The 19,688-nt window shown below is 38.2% G+C and overlaps 1 protein-coding gene across 2 annotated transcripts in view; it reads left to right on the top strand.

The window, feature by feature from the left end:
• slit2 (slit homolog 2 (Drosophila)) overlaps nucleotides 1-19,688 on the top strand; it is a 77,056-nt gene that overhangs the window by 42,439 nt on the left and 14,929 nt on the right. For both annotated transcript variants that reach the window (XM_056731632.1, XM_056731640.1), the window contains exons 10-27: nucleotides 3,119-3,190; nucleotides 3,280-3,351; nucleotides 4,522-4,593; nucleotides 5,545-5,688; nucleotides 6,649-6,812; nucleotides 8,602-8,752; nucleotides 9,714-9,788; nucleotides 9,904-10,047; nucleotides 10,188-10,331; nucleotides 10,702-10,868; nucleotides 11,213-11,345; nucleotides 11,580-11,648; nucleotides 12,620-12,691; nucleotides 13,260-13,331; nucleotides 13,437-13,508; nucleotides 13,911-14,074; nucleotides 14,500-14,624; nucleotides 14,845-14,942. In XM_056731632.1, coding sequence (XP_056587610.1) covers nucleotides 3,119-3,190; nucleotides 3,280-3,351; nucleotides 4,522-4,593; nucleotides 5,545-5,688; nucleotides 6,649-6,812; nucleotides 8,602-8,752; nucleotides 9,714-9,788; nucleotides 9,904-10,047; nucleotides 10,188-10,331; nucleotides 10,702-10,868; nucleotides 11,213-11,345; nucleotides 11,580-11,648; nucleotides 12,620-12,691; nucleotides 13,260-13,331; nucleotides 13,437-13,508; nucleotides 13,911-14,074; nucleotides 14,500-14,624; nucleotides 14,845-14,942 — 2,010 coding nt within the window. The remainder of the gene's footprint in view (nucleotides 1-3,118; nucleotides 3,191-3,279; nucleotides 3,352-4,521; nucleotides 4,594-5,544; nucleotides 5,689-6,648; nucleotides 6,813-8,601; nucleotides 8,753-9,713; nucleotides 9,789-9,903; nucleotides 10,048-10,187; nucleotides 10,332-10,701; nucleotides 10,869-11,212; nucleotides 11,346-11,579; nucleotides 11,649-12,619; nucleotides 12,692-13,259; nucleotides 13,332-13,436; nucleotides 13,509-13,910; nucleotides 14,075-14,499; nucleotides 14,625-14,844; nucleotides 14,943-19,688) is intronic.

Raw genomic sequence — 19,688 nt, 5'->3', positions numbered from 1 at the left:
TCAATGTATTTTATTGTTTTATATATATCTAGTTAACATATCCCTAACCTAAACTCTAAGCTTAAAAGAAAACTTGTGTGTTTTTACAAATGAAAGCCCTAATGGGAGGTTTTGGTCAGCTTTGTCCCCATAATATGGTTAAGTGGACACACACAGCTTTTCTAGGATATGTAAATGAGAAAATACACTTCAAATGTTTTATATAAAGCTGAAGGTAACATTATTTTAGTTTTTATGTATTGGTTTTCCAATTGAAGATGATTAAAGATTTCGCACTTCTACTATTACACTATACTACGCATGAGCAAATGCTGTGTAAATAGGGGCCTTTCGTTTAGTTTTGATGTTATTATATTATTATATAAAACAAAATATATATTGTATAAAATAACTGGAAAATAACTAGCCAGGCCCGGTTCCTGCCAGGTGCAGAAGGGTGGGCTAGCAGATATCCTTGGTTGGCATATACCCCAACCACACATATATAGCCGCAGAAATAATTAAGAGACCATTTCAGAAGTATTTAAAAAAAATCTGATAAGAATGTGTTTTAGTAAAATTATATTTTGTTTATTTCTGTGTACTTCAGACAACATTTCTCCCAAATTTCATATAAAAATGTTGTTTATATTTGCATATTTTTGCAGAAAATGAACTGGAGAAAACAGGTCTAAACAACAGAGAAGATGATCGTTTTTGAAACTGAAACGTTACAACTTCATATTTAGTTTTAAACAGCACAATGTTTTATGAAATAACCCAGATTTTTTAAATGAATTTATTATTGTGCTCTCAGTCTTTCATATTGCTGTTGAGTGACATTCAACAAACACTCCAATATATGACTACAATACAATAGATTGAAACGATCTATTCATTCATTACAGAAGACCACAAGATTAAACAAAAATAATTATTGTTGATAATTGCCCTTTATAGAGTAATTAAGTTTATAATAATTATAATTTAGTTTGATTTTATTGATGTTTTATGTATTAATAAAGCGGTTATGTAAACTGGACTTAAACAGAAGCTATAAAGAAAACGGGCTAAGACTTCTGTTTAATTTCACAAAATTAAAACAGTTTTAATGAATGAATCTGACTAACCTGGAGTGCACAATGAACTTTACATCAGAAACACTAAACAAACTTGTGGAGTTGCCACCACTGTTGAAAACCCAGCATGGACTAGCATGAATTTCCATGTTTGTCATCCTGTATAGATTATGCTGCTTGGTGCTAATTTAGACCAATTTAGCCATTGTGTTTGCCAGCAAAACATATCTGGCACAGTCTAGCTGGTTAACCTAGATAAAAACCTAAAAGTTGGTAAATTTATATTGTTCACCAGTGAGACTATACAATCTATACACCCTCTGTTAAATTCAGCATAATGGTGGATGTGTTTACTGAAGTTGGCATGAATTTTTCTCTCCGCTTTAACAGATGTAGCTTCCATATTCTCTACACACACACATGCACGCACGCACGGACGCACACACACACACACACGCACGCACGCACGCACACACAGTGTTGGGCTGTATCTGTATCAAATATTTTAACCATGGAGGTCATGCTCAAGTCATGCACATTAATTCAGCGTGGAAATGGATTTATTTTATCAATGGCATCTCATCTCTGGGCCAACGCTCTGCCAACGGAGCCCGGATTGAGACGCCACATCTTTTAACTGTTATGTCTTTGTGCCAGGGTCATTGTCTATTTTCTCTTCACTCTTTTCTCCATCTGTCATCCTTTCCTGTGATTGCTGCGTGCAGGGCTTTGGCAGATGAGTCGGATTATCTCATTTGGCTCTGGTTGAATGAAATGTGTGTGTGTGTGTGTGTGTTCGTCCAAGTCCATGTGGGGCCTGATTTTCATGCTATGTCAACTTTGGAGAGTTTCTCTGATTTATGACATATTGACTGTCAGAAGCAGAGACAGCGAGAGACAAGGAGATGAGACACATTAGTTATATTTAAGCATTTATATTTCTGAATTACTGTAGTATTAAATTAATTATCATTTTTCATGGTTTTCCTTGACTCTCATCCCAGTTTAAAATACAGACACAAACAGAAGCTATTCATTGGCCGATAACTCTGGGAAGTGTCAAAACTATGGTTTATGTAGCGATCTTGAAACATTGTGTTATTTTTATAATATATGGAAGCAGCATTGCCTCAACCAATGGCGAGTTTGAAACAAAGCTAAATGACTGACCATTCACAGACGGGAAACCTTAATAAAAACAGTGATTGTTTTTGCAGTTTTGTTTGGGGAATCTAGTGGCACAGAAAGGACACACTTCAGGCCTGAAGTTTTAGTGATTGTGTCTGTTTGCTTGTTTGTTTACATAAATTTTAGGTTGTTTTGTGTCGATAATTACATTTTTCCCAGAACAGCGATTTGTACCAGATTGAATAGCGACTGCTAAACAAACCCACATGGGGACTGCCTCGAAATGGAACTACAGCAAACAGACACAGCTGTTACACAATGTCTAAAAGATATGACATTGACATTCTTTTTTTTTTCTCCGATGCATTTTTATGTCAAAAATATTGTCAAAGATAAACGTGATCTCTTCAACATCACCAATTGTTCTCATATGCTCTTCCAAAACGCTTCTCAACAATGCTATAATTTTCCCAATTACCCTCACTTCTGGGGGGCACGGTGGCTTAGTGGTTAGCACGTTCGCCTCACACCTCCAGAGTTGGGGGTTCGATTCCCGCCTCCAACTTGTGTGTGTGGAGTTTGCATGTTCTCCCCGTGCCTCGGGGGTTTCCTCCGGGTACTCCGGTTTCCTCCCCTGGTCCAAAGACATGCATGGTAGGTTGATTGGCATCTCTGGAAAAATTGTCCGTAGGGTGTGAGTGCGTGAGTGAATGACTGAGTGTGTGTGCCCTGCGATGGGTTGGCACTCCATCCAGGGTGTATCCTGCCTTGATGCCCGATGACTCCTGAGATAGGCGCAGGCTCCCCGTGACCCGAGGTAGTTCGGATAAAGCGGTAGAAAATGGATGGATGGATGGACCCTCACTTCTTAGTCATTTGGATTATACTTTCTCTCCATTTGTTGATTTGGTTTATTTTCTGTCTGTTCACAGTCGACTGGAGCAGAATTCCATCAAGATAATCCCAACCGGCGCGTTCTCACCTTACAAACGACTGCGGAGAATGTGAGTGTGTGTCGTTGTGAGCGCATGTACATACACATTCGCACATAAACGCACTCTTGGTTTCTCATCCTCTTATTTTCCCTCTTTAGAGATTTGAGTAATAATCAAATAACTGAACTGGCTTCAGATTCATTTCAAGGTCTCCGATCTCTGAATTCTCTGTGAGTATATTTTTATATATATATATATTTATGACTGTGGCTATGTGTGTGTGTGCGTGAGAAGAGGATGTAAGAGTTATATTAAGCTTCCATGAATTGATCAATTATTAATGATCTGACTCATTCAAGCTTTTAGGGAACAGAGCGGTGGCTGAGTCACCCCAGCCTCCATTCAAACATTTAAGACAATCGTCATTTCAATGACAGATAAGAATGTTTAGATGTTCTTAAAAAATGAAACTTTACTTGAACGCGCAAAGCTGTTTTAAATGGCCTGATATTTTCATTGTGCGTCTATTTGGGGTGTGGGGGTCTGTTTTCTGCACTCCTGGTCTCTGTATTTTCTTTGGTTTACTTTACTGACCGGGTTCCAATGAGCCAGAACCTAGTGGGCGGAACAGTTCTCTCTCTTTGTCATTCCCTCCGGACCGGCCTCTTAGGAACACCAGCCAGCCATTAAAAATATCTCCTCCTGAAAAAATACAGTGCATCATGGCCAAACACACACATGTAGTTTCATTCCTGATATGACATCACAGCAATGAAACATATGATATACAGCCCTAAAATGTATTTGAACATATAAAAAATCTGTTTAAAAGAGCTGAAAGCTTATCAAGTGAATCCAAAATATTTCATTAACACACAAATGGCTGGGGATGTATGGAACATAGTTTCCCATTTTTTTATTCTACTGCGCGTGCAGATTTCGTGTGTGTCTGCTCCAGTGAAGCATATGGCCAAAGCCACAATGTAATTATTCATTCGGATGTAAAGATGCCAAGAAATGTTTTAGCCCTGCCTGACCCTTTCAGATTAGTCACAAATTTCCCAATATTCCTCACCCTTTCTTACAACAACCTCAACTCGTAAAGGGTAATAGACCATTAGAATAATGTGATGAATATGTGCTGTAATTGCTTTATTATATTTATGGTAGGAAGATTATTGTTCTCATATTTTCATGACTTATTACAAATCTGGTTCCACATGGTTTCATTTGGCTCTAAATATGATTTGTCACTGATTGTCCTGGAATGATTTCAGGTGGTGCATCTTCTGCTCGGATTTGAGGGACTGTTTCTGATGAATGGTTGTGTGTGTGGGTGGGTAATGAACATCTTTAATCTTTGGTATTATTAAATGTTCCCTTGTGCCTCTGCCTTTCAGGGTTTTATATGGGAATAAAATCACTGAGCTTCCCAAAGGCCTTTTTGATGGACTCTTCTCATTGCAGCTACTGTGAGTAATGTACATTTTATGAATTTAGGCCCGAAGGTGCCATAGAAGAGCTGTGTTTATCTGTGTGTGTGTGTGTGTGTGTGTTTGTGTGTTTGTGTGTGTGTGTGTGTGTGTGTGTGTGTGTGTGCGGTTTAAAGAAGACAGTAAGCCTCACTCATACGCCTGCTGACAGACAGCACAGGTGGACACAAACTTCTGCTGTGTGTGTGGGTTCGTGGGTTGTGTTATAGGAAATGCATGTTAATCCAAGTATTTACATGGGTTTAACTAAACTGAATTCTATTGGTGCTATTATATCACAACACACATATGCACTCAGATGTCAATGCGAATAGACATGTTTCCACACATTAACATAAGGTCACACAAACTCATGAATTATTCAGAGATAAGAACTGACAACTAGAAATAACAAGTGTAGAAGTCACAGCTGTGTGTCATATGAATTTGTGTTTCCATTAACGTACAAGACATATACACAATTTTTTTTGCATTATTAAGGATATCTAATATACATTTTTTTCATAACAGGATATTATTTTCTATCCCCTATCCAAACCTTGACACTTAACACAAACACTTGTTATTCTCACACACACTTACTGACATAATTAGATTTGAAATAAAACATCTTTTATACTCGTAATGGTGACCCACACACACACACACACACACACACAGAGTTTAAAAACCTTGTAGAAGATGTGGAGCTTATAAATCTGTAAGTAAAGGCTGCTTTGTAAACAAAAGATTATATTCACCCAGAAATTAGTTTTCCCTGGAGGCTGTGTAAATGAGTCTAGACACAGCAGGAAATATTTGTTTGTTTTTAGAAGTTAATCCATTTGCAGAAGGCATTTCTAATTTCTCAACATAAAACGCATGCATAGATTTTACTGTTTACCAAAGAGATTTGTATAAAATGTCATATCTGAATTTTTCTCCCAACAGGTTGCTCAACGCGAACAAGATTAACTGTTTTCGTGTAGATTCTTTTCAAGACCTGCAGAATCTGAATGTTTTGTCGCTTTATGACAATAAACTCCAGACCATCGCAAAGGGAACTTTTGCCTCTCTTCGAGCCATCCAGACACTGTGAGTTGCGCAAAAAAATCCTGCTATCCCTAACTTTGCAAAGGGGGGGAAACTTCTACTAACTTACTCCTAACTGCTAACTTGCTGTCAGATCAAACGCCTTTATCTACGTTGCTATTTAGTGTTAGCTAGCTCTGCCCTCAAACATGCTTTATCATAGCTTAGACCACGCAAATAATAATGCAAATGAATAAAAGTGAAGACGACACGAGTATATACAAGCAGCACACTGATTCCAGGGTAACAATGACGCTCAAAGCTGCTCCGTTACTCAGCAAATATAAAAGAAAAACGATGTTACTTACAACGCAACTTCCTTGAGATGATTTTTAGACAATCTCTCTCTCAGACGTCTCTTTGCTGGAAAGTATCGTTATCTCCATATATATCTATGAGTATCTCTGCTATAAGCCTTAGTACCGTGGGTCCTAACGCTTCTTTACTGGAAAGTCTGTATAATATTAACGCAGGTCTTAGCTCCTGCCTGACTTTATCTTTATTTTTATAGTTAAAATCCACAGACCCTTTGCGCATTCTACAGTCTTCTAATACCCGCATGATCTCTTCCCTGCGTCAACATGAGAAGACACTATGTCTCAGCCGATGACATGTTTTTGTACTGTGCTAGGCACCGTTGTGTTTGGACGGATAGTTTGGTTGCAATACTCAAACTCACCGCTAGTGGCCGATACAAATCCCTATATTGACCTTTGAATAGATCTATAGATGGTTTCATTGGACCCACGCGCTAACCCGAAGTTAACTTCCTGTCTGTGTTTGGTTATAATATAAAAATGTACTTTATATTCAATTTAGATTTATTGATATTTTATTGTAAAGTAATTGTTTTAAATGAATAAAAAATAGTTATTTAGATCTACCGGAAGTTAAGTGTAAGCCACATAATGTTTGTTTATGTTGTTGCTGCTGAAACCGTTTATATTTAATTTTGTTTGTCAGTCATCTGGCCCAGAACCCCTTCATGTGCGATTGCCATTTGAAGTGGCTTGCTGACTATCTTCAAGACAACCCGATTGAGACCAGTGGTGCTCGATGCACCAGTCCCCGTCGCCTTGCCAACAAACGCATCGGCCAGATTAAAAGCAAAAAGTTCCGCTGTTCAGGTAAATACACACATTGCTGATCTTCTGTTTCACTGTTTGTGTGTTACATGAGCAAGTTGCTCGCTCTAAAACACACACTTTATCATTTAACCCTGCTTTGTTCCCAGTAGTGAACTTCAAGGTTGTCAATGGGTGTGTTTGTGTGTGTGTGTCTGCGTATGTGTGGGAGTAAAAACATCTTAGTCAGCTTTTCGTTCTGAGGATCTCAGCATGAGTTATCTCTTCCTATCTAAGCATTTTTACAAATCTAAATGCGAATGTATGTATGTGTGCAATATTAGTTTACAGTCTGTCAGTTGAGTATCGACCGTTTCGGGGTTATAAATAAGCAGGATTCTCTGATCAATTTTCATCTTCATGTATCGATCTACACACACGCGCGGGTCTCCTCTCAGTTTTGTGTGTCTTCCTTTGTATAGCTAAAGAGCAATACTTTATACCAGGTATGTAACGCCTGCGTGTGTACTTCACAAAAGCCACAATCACACACACACACAATAAAGATATGGAATGCTGGACAAACAGCCTGCCTGAAGTGCACAAGTGTGTGGTGTTGAGATTCTCACTGCATTTGTTTGCAGAGTACAACAACACTGTGAGCTTCAAGGAAAACATGTGTCATATGAGAGATTGAACTAAAATGAAGTTTTTTTATGTTGAATGGATGTCAGGTGATCAAACACACAATTCAGCTTCAATCAAATGTTAATCTGTTGCAGTGCATTGCTGTGTGCATGCTCACAGATGGCACCTGCTGGCATGGGTCTGACTCACAGGTGTGCCAGTGTCTGTGTGCATGTGTGCGAATGTGACATACTTTGTATCTCTCTCCCTTTCTTGCACAAACACTCAGGGATTCATCATATCAATAAGTGTAAGTAACTGACACAGCAAACATGGACCTCCTGCACCCAAATCAGTGAAATGTCACCCAGCAAGCCCCTCTTCCTTAACCCTATCCAATCACAGACCAGGAACCCAAACAGTGTTTTAAATATGATGATTGAAGCACATGGTGTGAATTAAATGCGTGTGTGTGTGTTAAAGTGTGTAATTAGTGGTTTACGTGTTTATTTACTGTATGACAGCTGCAATGTTCCTGCCACACTTCCTTTCTTCATCTAGTTACATCTCTCTCTCTCTCTCTCTCTCTCTCTCTTATATGACTCTCTCCTTCTGTTCTGACATTCTTATGAGTTTATTCTACCTTAATGAAGTAGATCTCATCTTCTATCCTTTAGTGTCCCTCACTCTCTTTATCTTTCTCTCTGTCTTGTGGAGGAAATTCAGCGGGGTTTTCCTTTGTGCTTGATCTAACCATGTGGTTGCAGACTCTGACTAATACATGGTTCTGTCAAGCACCATGGAAGGTCTTGCAGCATCTACAGCATGGCAAGCAACAAGAGACAACCTGTGTGTGTGTTTGTTTGACCGTATGAACGTACAGCTAAGAATGTATGTGATGTCTATGTCCACCAGTAAAGTGTGTGTGTGCTCAACACTCAAAAGTCATGGCTAGCTTGGCTTTGAGCGTTGTTATCCAGCAATAATAATGATGATGCTGATAGCATGTTGCCATGGTGATAACTGAGTTTCCTCTGGTCTGGCACAATTAACCTTTATTGTTTCATTACCAGTTATCCTTTACCTTTTACCTTTTGTCTAGACCCCGTTATGTGTCTCTTTCCTTCTCTTTCATGCTTTGTTTCATACACTTTCTCTATTTGTGATTGTGTGGTGGATAATGTTCTGTGTGTGTATTTGTTTGTGTCCGTGGTTACGTGTTTAGGTGTGGAGGACTACCGGTCGAAACTAGGTGGGGACTGCTTCGCTGACATGGCCTGCCCAGAGAAATGCCGCTGTGAAGGAACCACGGTGGACTGCTCTGGACAAAAACTCACCAAGATTCCAGATCACATACCTCAGTATACAGCAGAACTGTGAGTGTGTCATATTCTAAAGATGTATGTCAATTCTGTTTAGACCCAGAAAAAATACACTTTAAAGATATACTCTTAAAAAATGAGGGGGCTTAAAAGCATTCAGTCAAAGGTTCTTTAAAGGGTCATCACTTTCTTCATTTTTTACAATCCAAAAAGCCTTTTTTTCGCCACATAGAACCTTTTGTGAAACAGAAAGGTTCTTCAGATGTTATAGGTTCTTTATGGAACCATTAGACAAAAAAGGTTCTTCTATGGCATCGTGAAGCTTTATTTTTAAGAGTGTAACACAAATACAAAATGCAAATACAAGTGCAGTAAATTAATGACAGTGAATTACAGTAAATACATTGTTGAAGTACATTAACACACACAAACCTTTAAAGCTATACAAGTAAGACGCTTTAAGGTTTTTACATAAACATAATGACATTTACTGTATTTTGTATACCAGTGGAGGCTGGTCCAACTTTTTTTGAGGGGGCACAACTAACATTAGACATGCGATGTAAACTGCTTAGCTAAAAAAGGTTTAACTATCAAAGCATGTAATGGTGTTTATTAACAGTTATAAGGTGCAAGTGAAAAAATATTGCAGTATACTTTATTATTTATTATAGTAAACTGTAGTTAAATTCCTAGATGCTACAGTGTTTTTGAACCGTACCATAATAAATATTAAGGTATAATACAGTAATTTCTACAGTTTATCAATTTACTATTTTAGTGTAAGGAGTGTTCAGGAAACTCTTGAATTGTTAATAATGACCTTAGAGAGAGCAACTCTGAAACTCAATTTGCTTAACCTGTTAGAAATTATTGATTTAAAGCCTTTTGTGATTTTAAGTATTTCGAGATTGTATTTGTAAGAACATTAAAAAAGTGCGTCAAACCTGTATACACAATGACACAGACACAACATAATTCTTTAAATATCTGGTTGTTTTGTTTTTCCACACAGTCGCTTGAACAATAATGAATTTACTGTGCTGGAGGCTACAGGAATCTTTAAAAAGCTTCCACAGCTACGCAAAATGTAAGTCTCTGTTGTCTTATCTTTTGTCTTTGTCATCATTTATTTGCCGGGAGACTTTATTTTAAAGAACCGTTATCAGAGTTACATAAACATCATTGCAACTTGTGTTCCACAGCAACCTGAGCAACAACAAGATCACTGATATTGAGGAGGGCACGTTTGAGGGAGCGAGTGGTGTGAATGAACTCATTCTGACAAGCAACCGATTGGAGAGTGTTCACTATACCATGCTGAAAGGCCTCAGTGGTCTGCGCACGCTGTGGGTTTTATATGAATTATTTGAATAATGAATAATTTTGTGTATATCACTGTAAATCCAAAATACAGAACTAGTTTAACAAGCTCTGTTTCTGCAGCTTCTGGCTTGTTAAAATTCTGTTGTTTTTATGTTGTATGTAGGATGTTGAGGAGTAACAAGATAAGCTGTGTCAATAACAGCAGTTTTACTGGGTTGAGTTCTGTGAGGCTGCTTTCTCTCTATGATAACCTGATCACCTCCATGTCCCTGGGAGCCTTTGACACGCTACACTCCCTCTCCACACTGTAAGTACTTCATTCTCTCCTCTCATCACTGTATATGTGGTTTAATCCTGTGAGGGATTAAAGGGATAGTTCACCCAAAAGGAAAATTCTTTCATCATTTACTCACCCTCTCATTATTCCACACCTGCATGACTTTCTTTTGCAGAACCAAAGATAGCATTTTGAAGCACGTTGGTTACTAAACAACACCTGCCCCCCATTGACTATTTCTCAAAATATCTTCTTTTGTGTTACACATAAAAACCATAAACAGGTTGAATAAATTACTGAATTTTTCTTTTTGGGTTGACCTATCCCTTTAAAATATCGAAACAAATAGTTCTTTTGGAAACTTGGACTTGAAAAATATTTGCTACATAATTTCCCGCAGGAACTTACTATCCAATCCGTTTAATTGTAATTGTCATCTGGCCTGGCTGGGCGAATGGCTCCGTAAGAAACGCATCGTCACAGGCAACCCGCGCTGTCAGAACCCCTACTTTCTTAAGGAGATCCCCATTCAAGATGTGGCCGCTCAAGACTTTGCCTGCGAGGATGGTATGTGTGTGTGTGTTTTATATGTACAGTATGTGTGTGTAAGCAGTCTTTATGGTAGTTGAGATCTTGTCTCTAGGTCTAAATAGGGCTGCGATAGTATCTGCTAACTTGAGCGTAGCCCAGCTTTATCTTTCCCTTACACAAACTCAGGCAGTCGGCCTGCCTTATCTTTACAATGAAAAACGTGTGTTTTAAATGTCATTAAATCATACAATTATTTATACAAATATAAAATATAAATTGGTGTCAATTCATTCTTTTATTTAAAATTCATTTAAAAAACTGCTGTATGGCTGATGGTAATACAAAAACTTAATATGATCACTTATTTGGTTTGCGTGCAGGTAATGATGAGAATAGCTGTTCACCGCAGGCTCGCTGCCCTGCCGACTGTTCATGTTTGGATACGGTGGTTCGCTGCAGTAATAAAGGTCTCAAGGTTTTACCCAAGGGCATTCCTAAAGACGTAACAGAACTGTGAGTGTAAACATACACTCTCGCACAACCCTCTCAGTAATTTCATAATAAATGGCCATTTCCTTATCTGATTCAGGCACACCTTTTCCATAAACCCAGCAGCCTCCAACAACACATATTTCATGTCTGAAACAATACACGAATTCAAGCTTTTGAAGTTTCTCCCATTACACTGTTGCTAATGTGCTATTTCCTCTGCGTTTGAGTAATAACTTGTTTGTCTTTTTCTGATAGCTATCTCGATGGCAACCAGTTCACGCAAGTCCCTCTGGAACTCTCCAATTATAAACACCTCTCTCTCATGTAGGTACCGCCCTCTCTGGGGTCATCCAATCACTAATGCTTCACAGCCATCAGGGCCCCGGCCATTTAAAACCGAAAACATAATTTTGTTAATCAGTAAAAATGGTGTTTGACAACATATGGTTGTCTGTTTTCTCAGCCAGAAAATCCATGTGTTTGTAGATAATGTGTTTTTTGGCGTTTGCATGTTTTTTCCTAGTCTTTTCCGTGAAAGCACATAATCCATCATCACTTAACAGTGCCAGTAAATTAGAACCTGAACTACAATCATTATAGTCACGAATGTGCATTTATTATTTATCGTGTATAGCTGTGTATTGATTGACTCATTTAGCCTGGTTTAAAGTTGATATTTCATTCAAAAACAAATGGTCAAAAATAAGCGTTTTTACGATCATTTTATTATTATGAAAGGAATTGAATCTAGCTTTTAAGTCACTCCTAAAAAGTAATTTCATTATTAATTTAAAATTCAAGTGCAAGGTTGTTGAATGCATCTATATGTTGGAATATGACTTTGAGGCTAACACAAAACTATAATATATAAAATGCTTTGTGTATGTAGTTTGATACTATTTGTAGTTTAAAACGTATTTGTAAGTTCGGCTGTTTTGAGTGTCTTTGAATTGATTATGCATCAGTTTGCATCTGTGCAGTGTCTTATGCTGTGTTGTAATGTCATTTATGTAATACGAGTCATTTTGACTGAATTATTTAAGTTTAGAGTCAGTTTATTGTTTTCTGATTCAGTCTTTACTAAACACTAGTCATTTAGCTGGAAGACAATTACTGTAATTGAATAAATCTTAGTTGTTAAATTTTAACATTTTGCTTTTTAATGCTGCTTAGTGTTTTGTTATTGTCTTGTTTCCCGAATGCTGATTGTTGTGATTTTTCTGTAGCTCATAACACTTTGCCTGTGTGTGTGTGTGTGTGTGTGTGTGTGTGTATGCGTGTGTGTTTTCTTGCAGTGATTTGAGTAATAACCAGATCAGCACATTGTCCAACCACAGCTTCAGTAACATGTCCGAGCTGCTCACCCTGTGAGTGTCAACATGATCTATAGCTTCAGTTTGTGTGTCTGTGTTTTTTTTGTGTAAACTAGTCTGAGTGTGTGTAATTTTTTATAAATGCAGTTTTAATGCCATAATACTTTATTGAATTAATGTAAGACCGGTGTGGTGGCAGATGGATGCTGTCCCCATTTTAAATCATAGTTCAGATTCTCCTGGTTCAAATTCTTGTAATTTTTTAATATCTTATTTTTGAATTATGGTCACCATGCATTTTATTGTATTAAACTGCTGTAGAATTATAATAATTCAGAAGTCACATGTGTTCAAGTGATGTGAGTAGATCAGGATCGAGGGTGGATAGATATCTGCAAAAATATTTCTCCAACGACCAAATTTAGACATTTGAATGTGTGACTTCTGGCACGTTGTTTAAGACAAACCCTTTTTTTAAACAAACCTAATTATCGCTAATAAAATTAGTTTGGAAGCCGCATTCAACATTCCCTAATTCAATTGTGAAAGACCCGAGGGGAGCACACTGAAGGATGCACATGCACAATTTGGTGATTATTGTAATGTTTTGTTTTCGTACCAGAATTTTAAGCTACAATCGACTGAGGTGTATTCCTGTAAAGGCGTTCGACGGTCTGAAATTTCTGCGCTTGTTGTGAGTACCTCACACAACTGTGTGTATGCGTGTTTGATATTAGACTTTGATTTATGTGTTTTGGAGGCTCTTGGATTGCTTCATTTCTCTCTCTTCTCTACGCAGGTCTCTCCATGGTAATGATATAGCTGTGATCCCAGATGGAGCTTTCAAAGATCTGTCCTCTCTCTCCCACCTGTAAGTCCCTCTGAATAAACAGAGACACCCATACCCGCACACACATTTATGAGTGCCCCAAATGGGTTTTGACAGCTGGATGTACTTTGGTCTCCCACACAAACACACACTAAAACACTTTGCCTAAGGTCGGAGTCTCTGCAGCCGCAGATTGGTTTAGTTTTTGGTCTCCCACAATGACCCTATTTCCGTAAATTCCAATGGATCAGTTTCACAAGTGTAATTTAGACTGACAGCTGGGTTGAACTTTTTTAAAGAAAAATGATGTACACACATAAGTGGCTTATTTGTTTGAATAGTTGTTATGTGGGCATTTCATGGTCACGAGTCAGAACCTCCCATTTGTCCTCATAAAATACAAAATTACCATTAACTTTAAATGTGTGTTTGTGTGTCCTGCAGGGCTCTGGGAGCGAATCCACTGTACTGTGACTGTCACATGCAGTGGCTCTCTGACTGGGTGAAGAGCGGATACAAGGAGCCTGGAATCGCACGCTGCACTGGTCCTGGAGAGATGACTGACAAACTACTGCTGACCACACCCTCCAAAAAATTCACCTGCACAGGTATAACCACCTCTGCTCTTCACAGAATTGTTTCCTCACAGAACGCTTATCTCTAGTTTATACGCACAAAGAATATGCACGCATATAAATGCACATAAAAATATAATACTTTATGTAATGGGATTTGATTGGTACATTTATAGAAGTGCCGGGGCCTTGTGGTATTCCTGTGCCAGGTAAGTAAGCCAATCAGAGCCCAGTGTGATTTCTAAACCCAGCCCCTTGTATCTGCCACTGGCCCCTGACCTTTCCTAAGGTTTTAAGTGACCTTTGACTTTGAGTCAAGTTTGTAATGCCTTACCTGCTCAATCCTATGTGTGTGTTACAGTGTTTGTGTGGTTGCACTTGAATGTTCATTATAGTTGTGTATATGTATATGTATATAACGGTGTCTGTTATTTGATGTCTCTTTCTTTGTCACACAGGTCCAGTGGATGTGAACATTTTGGCCAAATGTAATCCTTGTTTATCCAACCCCTGCAAGAACGATGGAACTTGCAGTAACCATCCTGTGGATTTTTACAGGTGTACATGCCCATACGGTTTTAAGGTACGTACGTTCTTTAAAAAAAGCATTTTATCAATGACAATTTTTTTTATAATACAAAACACCCTGACACATATTATATAGCATACATGCTAACCACTCAGAAAACAAATGAATTTGTATGACAACACTTAAGCAACCACATTGCTCTAGTTTTCACTTTTCTCTTTTCAAAATGTCTCATGCACTTATTGCGTGCAACACAAATCATTTATGTGCGCAGGGTCAGGACTGCGAGGAGCCGATTCATGCGTGCATCAGTAACCCGTGTCAGAACGGAGGCACCTGCAACCTTAAGGATGGAGATGAGAACACTCACTGGTGAGGATCATCATCAAAACTTTGAACCCATCAGAACTCCAGCTCATGTGCATAAGTGTGTGAGACACACAGAGGGATAGTATTCTGCTTTAATGGCTTTATTAGTCTTCTTCATGGCGCTCAGCTCCTGTCGAAAGCGGGCTAGTGACTTTGATTTGGTACATTAAGTAAATGCTCAGATTTAAGTGTGTGCGTCCCTGCAGCTCCGGTAATGAATATACTTTATGGGCAGAGTGTGTGTCTAATCTATCTTAATCAGACTGAAGTGTCTGAAACTGATCTGAGCTCTCTCATGCACTTAATCAGCCAATCAGTCTCTCCGTGGACATACGCAGCAGACAGACGTGTGTGTGTATAGTGAGCTCATGTTCAGCTGCACGGTCATCTACACTCATCAATACTAATGAATCCTTTGTGACGGTGAATGAGAAGAGTTTCATTTGAGAACTTAAGCTTAACATGACGATTAGACACTAATGTGATTTTTTTCATGTTTAATGCGCAGAGACAGCCGTAAGGAAGCCATTCGTGGACCTCACAAATGGCTTACTGTAATTGTAGACTTAAAATTTATATTTACGCAATATTATAGTACATTCCATAGATGTGCTATAAACATACTGAGTACTCAAACTCTATGAGGTTCCTGGTAAATACTGTATACAGTACATATATTACTGTATATAGCGTGTTCAAATTTTCAAGTAAAGTTTTTTTACTTTCCCTAAATACTTATACAAATATTACTGTTGTATAGCCTAAAAGTGAATATGAACTTGTATTCTTTGCAGTATTTGAGGTCTGAAAAAAACTGAGCATATTTTCTGTTATTTTGAGCTGTTTCTCCGGTTTTCATTTTTGCTATTAAATGCAAGTAGAAACTATATTTTTCGTAGGAACTTAGAAACTTGGAATATTGTTAGTAGTTCACAGAATAAAACAAAAATAATAATTTTACCTAAAAACATAACTGTAATTAAAGCTGCAAGCAGCCTTTAAGCGGGTTTCGAGTATTTATGCCATTCAATGGAGCAGTGCATCCACGAACAGTGTAAGGGGTCAGACCCCAACGTACCCACGACGGATCAAACTCCCACCAACACAGAAAAATTATAGAAATTATCAGTATCAGCTCAAAGAAGCGTTGCATGCTTACACACTCATGACTAGCTGTTTTCTCTCAATAAAACAACAAAATAAACTAATTCAAAGTTGGTTGGTGTCAGGTAATGGTATCATAAAATACTGCCTGCAGGCATAGCCTTTATCCCCTAGCAGGATTCCATCATAGTCACCTATATAATAGAAAAATGCAGTTCTGTTAGGCCCAAAATTAGTAATCCAGTTAGTTTGTAAAGTCTATTTGACTTGCCACGTCCAAATAATGTGCATAACTCTCTGAAGATACTTGAGTCGTGAACAGAGCCTGGCCATTTCGCCACCAGATTTATAATGTGGAACATAGTCACACACCATCTAAGAGATGTGTTGTATAAATGAATACATTCCCTTGAATAATTATCAAACTAAATGTTATGAATGTTTACTGGCATGGTCATTTCATAATCTTTATGATCAATTATAATGTACCTGCAATAGAGAATTTTGAAATTGCTTAAAAAAATCAAAGAACTAGTTAGCAAAAGTCAGTTTTAAACACCATCACCGATAACTCGTGAACCGTTTGTGTGACATCAATGAATCAAGAGGCAAAGTTGTTCAGAATGAAGAGGAGGACTATTAAATGATATCATTAGTTTGTGTAAGTGTCAAATGTCATGTGATACACAATTGTTTAAGATATGAGATACACGTCAATTTTACTGTTTTAGCGCCACCTAGTGTCCAAACGCTACCTTCTTTTGTACGTGACCTCGGAGTGATGGTCTACACATATCAACTGAGCCCCATGATATGTTAAGCCCTTCTGGATTTATGGCCATTTTAATGTGATAGGATCCGCCCATTTTAAGTTTTGGCGTCCCTAAGCAACGGTGAAAAGAAATTTCAACTTTTTTCAATGATTATTTACATTCACACTCCACAGAAGTCATCTGCATTGGTTTGGTTCCGATTGGTTGAAAAACCAAGGACTAGTTCGCGAAAGTAGGTTTTGACATCATCAGCGATAACTCACAAACCGTTTGATTGACAGACGCGTGTCCAGAGGCAAAGTTGTTCAGAATGAGAAGAGCAATCTTATGATACCAATAGTTTCTGTATATGTCAAATGTCACGTGATACAGAATTGATTAAGCACTTCAAAAGCGTTATTTCGTCCCCCGGTGGCCGAATGAGTTCATGTTTCTTACAGACCTTCAGGACCATGAGGCAAATAAGCCCAGCAAGTGTCGTTTTTATCGGCCTCAGTTAACCCTGTCTAATGAGTGCTCACATTTAATTGACCGATGGCAGACATGTTTTTTGAGATACGCCAAAGTCCTTTTATACAGTCAAGGTTCATGACACAAAGACACACCATACCAAATAATATGTCGATCGGGCAAACGGTTGGATAGTTATAGCCCTTTTCGAGTTTGTTACTATTATAGCGCCACTTAGTGGTCAAACACCGAGTTTTTTTTATTGTGACCCCGGACTGAGGTTCTACACATATGTTCTAAGCCCCGTATAGATATCTCAAACCGTTCTCTAGTTATAGCCATTTTAATGAAATAGGCTACTTCCGGGTTTGACGTTTTGATGCCCCCTAGCGACCCTGAATCGAAATTTCAACTTTTTTTTAATGAATATTTACAATCACAATCTACAGAATTTATCAGCGTTGGTTTGGTTCCGATCGGGCAAAAATCCAGGGACTAGTTCATTTTTTATTTTTTTCATAAAATGCTAATTAGCGGGAAAATTTGCATACCGGAAATGAAATCGGAGATATACGTTTTTTAAGTTTTGAGCCAATGATTACACTGATATAAAACACTTGGGTGTGCAACAAGCGGTTTAGGAGTAACGAGCCCGAACGCGTTCAGCATCGCTGTAGCGCCACCTATAGGCCGATATGGCTGGGTCACTGTATCTGAGTAGCCTGCACAGATACAACCAACTGACCAAGCCTCAAGTTTCTACGACTTACGGTTTGGGCTGGGCGACCGGTTCTATGGCGGAAAAATAATAATAATTAAAGCTGCAAGCAGCATTTAGCGGGTTCGAGCAGTCTAAGGCCTCTATTGGCCTTGCCATTGTCAACTAGGCTCAGGAATGGCACCGTAACAAATCCACAACGAATGACACTCTTCCACACCAAGAAATATGACAGAAACGGTCGGTAACTTTTAATACAGACCATGCATGCGTACACTCGTATGCAAAAACGGGCGTAAACCGATAATACCTAAGGGACGAGTGCAATAAACCATTTCTCATGTCTCTATGATGATTTGTTGCAGAGATAGAGATCTTGCTAAACGGTTGCTAAGCTAACCTGTTCGGTTGCCATGGGTGTCAATTAATACCTGTCAATTAATAACACATCAAACCACAAGTCAAACGAACCAAGCCCCGTGTCTTTATAATATTCTACTGCAGAGATGTAGGTCTGGCTAGACGGTTGCAAAAAATAATCTGTTTGGTTGCTAAGGGCGTGGCTTGGCAGCTGTCAATTGATAAAGAACGAAGCCATTAGCAAAACAAAGCAACTCCTGTGTCTCTAAAACATTCTATTGCACATATATAGGTCTTTTTTTTAATACAATGCACATTCTTCAAAATAGCTTATTTTGTGTTCTGAAGAATTGATAAAAAAAATACGACCAATTTAAATAGATAATTGATTCACATTCATGGTCTGCAACAATATTCCAGAAGACCTTGCCATTTAAGTGATGCTTATTTGGTTGAGTCTGGTGACTCTGAAGGCCATTGGAGTACAGTGAGCTCATTGTCATGTTCAAGAAACCAGTTTGAGATCATTTGAGCTTTCTGACATGGTCGATTTTTTTTACTGCTGGAAGTAGCCATCAAAACATGGACATGGTTGGCAACAATCCTCAGGTGGTATGTGTTATCTAATATATCCCATACCATATATCCAATTGTTTCTCCATTTTGATGCTCGGTTTGAACTTCAGCAAGTGTGTTTACCACGTCTAGAAGCCAAAATGGATTGAGTTTATGCTATGTGACTGGCTGATTAGCAATTTGACTAGCAAATGATGTATTTATTAAAGACAAGTTTAAAATAGTAATTTTAAATGTATGATATTTCACCTTTTTGACTGTTGTGAAGGCATGCCTCTTCCGATAAGAATCACATGTTGCATGCTTGTTTTGTGTCATAATATGTATAATAGTACTTAATGGCAAGTCAGTTGGATTAATTATTAAGGAGTGGTGACCTTTACCACACTCGTTTCACGCTAATATAATAAAGGACCCTGTTATGGTCACAAAAAAAAAACTCAACATGTTTTTGATGATTATTGACCTAGAGAGTCCAGAGAAATGTACTGTGGTGGAAATTTTGTAATTGCTTGAAAATCCTTGAACAAGTTTGCAAAAGTAGGTTTTATACATCATCACCAATAACTCACAAACCATTTGATAGACATCAATGGTTCAAGAGGCAAAGTTGTTATGAATGAGGAGATCTATCGTTTGATATCAATAGTTTGTGTATTAGTCAAATGTCACATGACACAAAGTTGTCCAGGCCACCAAAATACATGTACATTTTGCCTTTTTTAATGTTTTAGCGCCACCTAGTATCCAAACGCCACCTTCCTTTGT

Source organism: Triplophysa dalaica, chromosome 2 (genome assembly GCF_015846415.1).
Source record: "Triplophysa dalaica isolate WHDGS20190420 chromosome 2, ASM1584641v1, whole genome shotgun sequence".
Taxonomy (NCBI): Eukaryota; Metazoa; Chordata; class Actinopteri; order Cypriniformes; family Nemacheilidae; genus Triplophysa; species Triplophysa dalaica.
The sequence above is the reverse complement of the archived record's forward strand: the minus strand, read 5'-3'. Positions and strand labels throughout refer to the sequence as shown.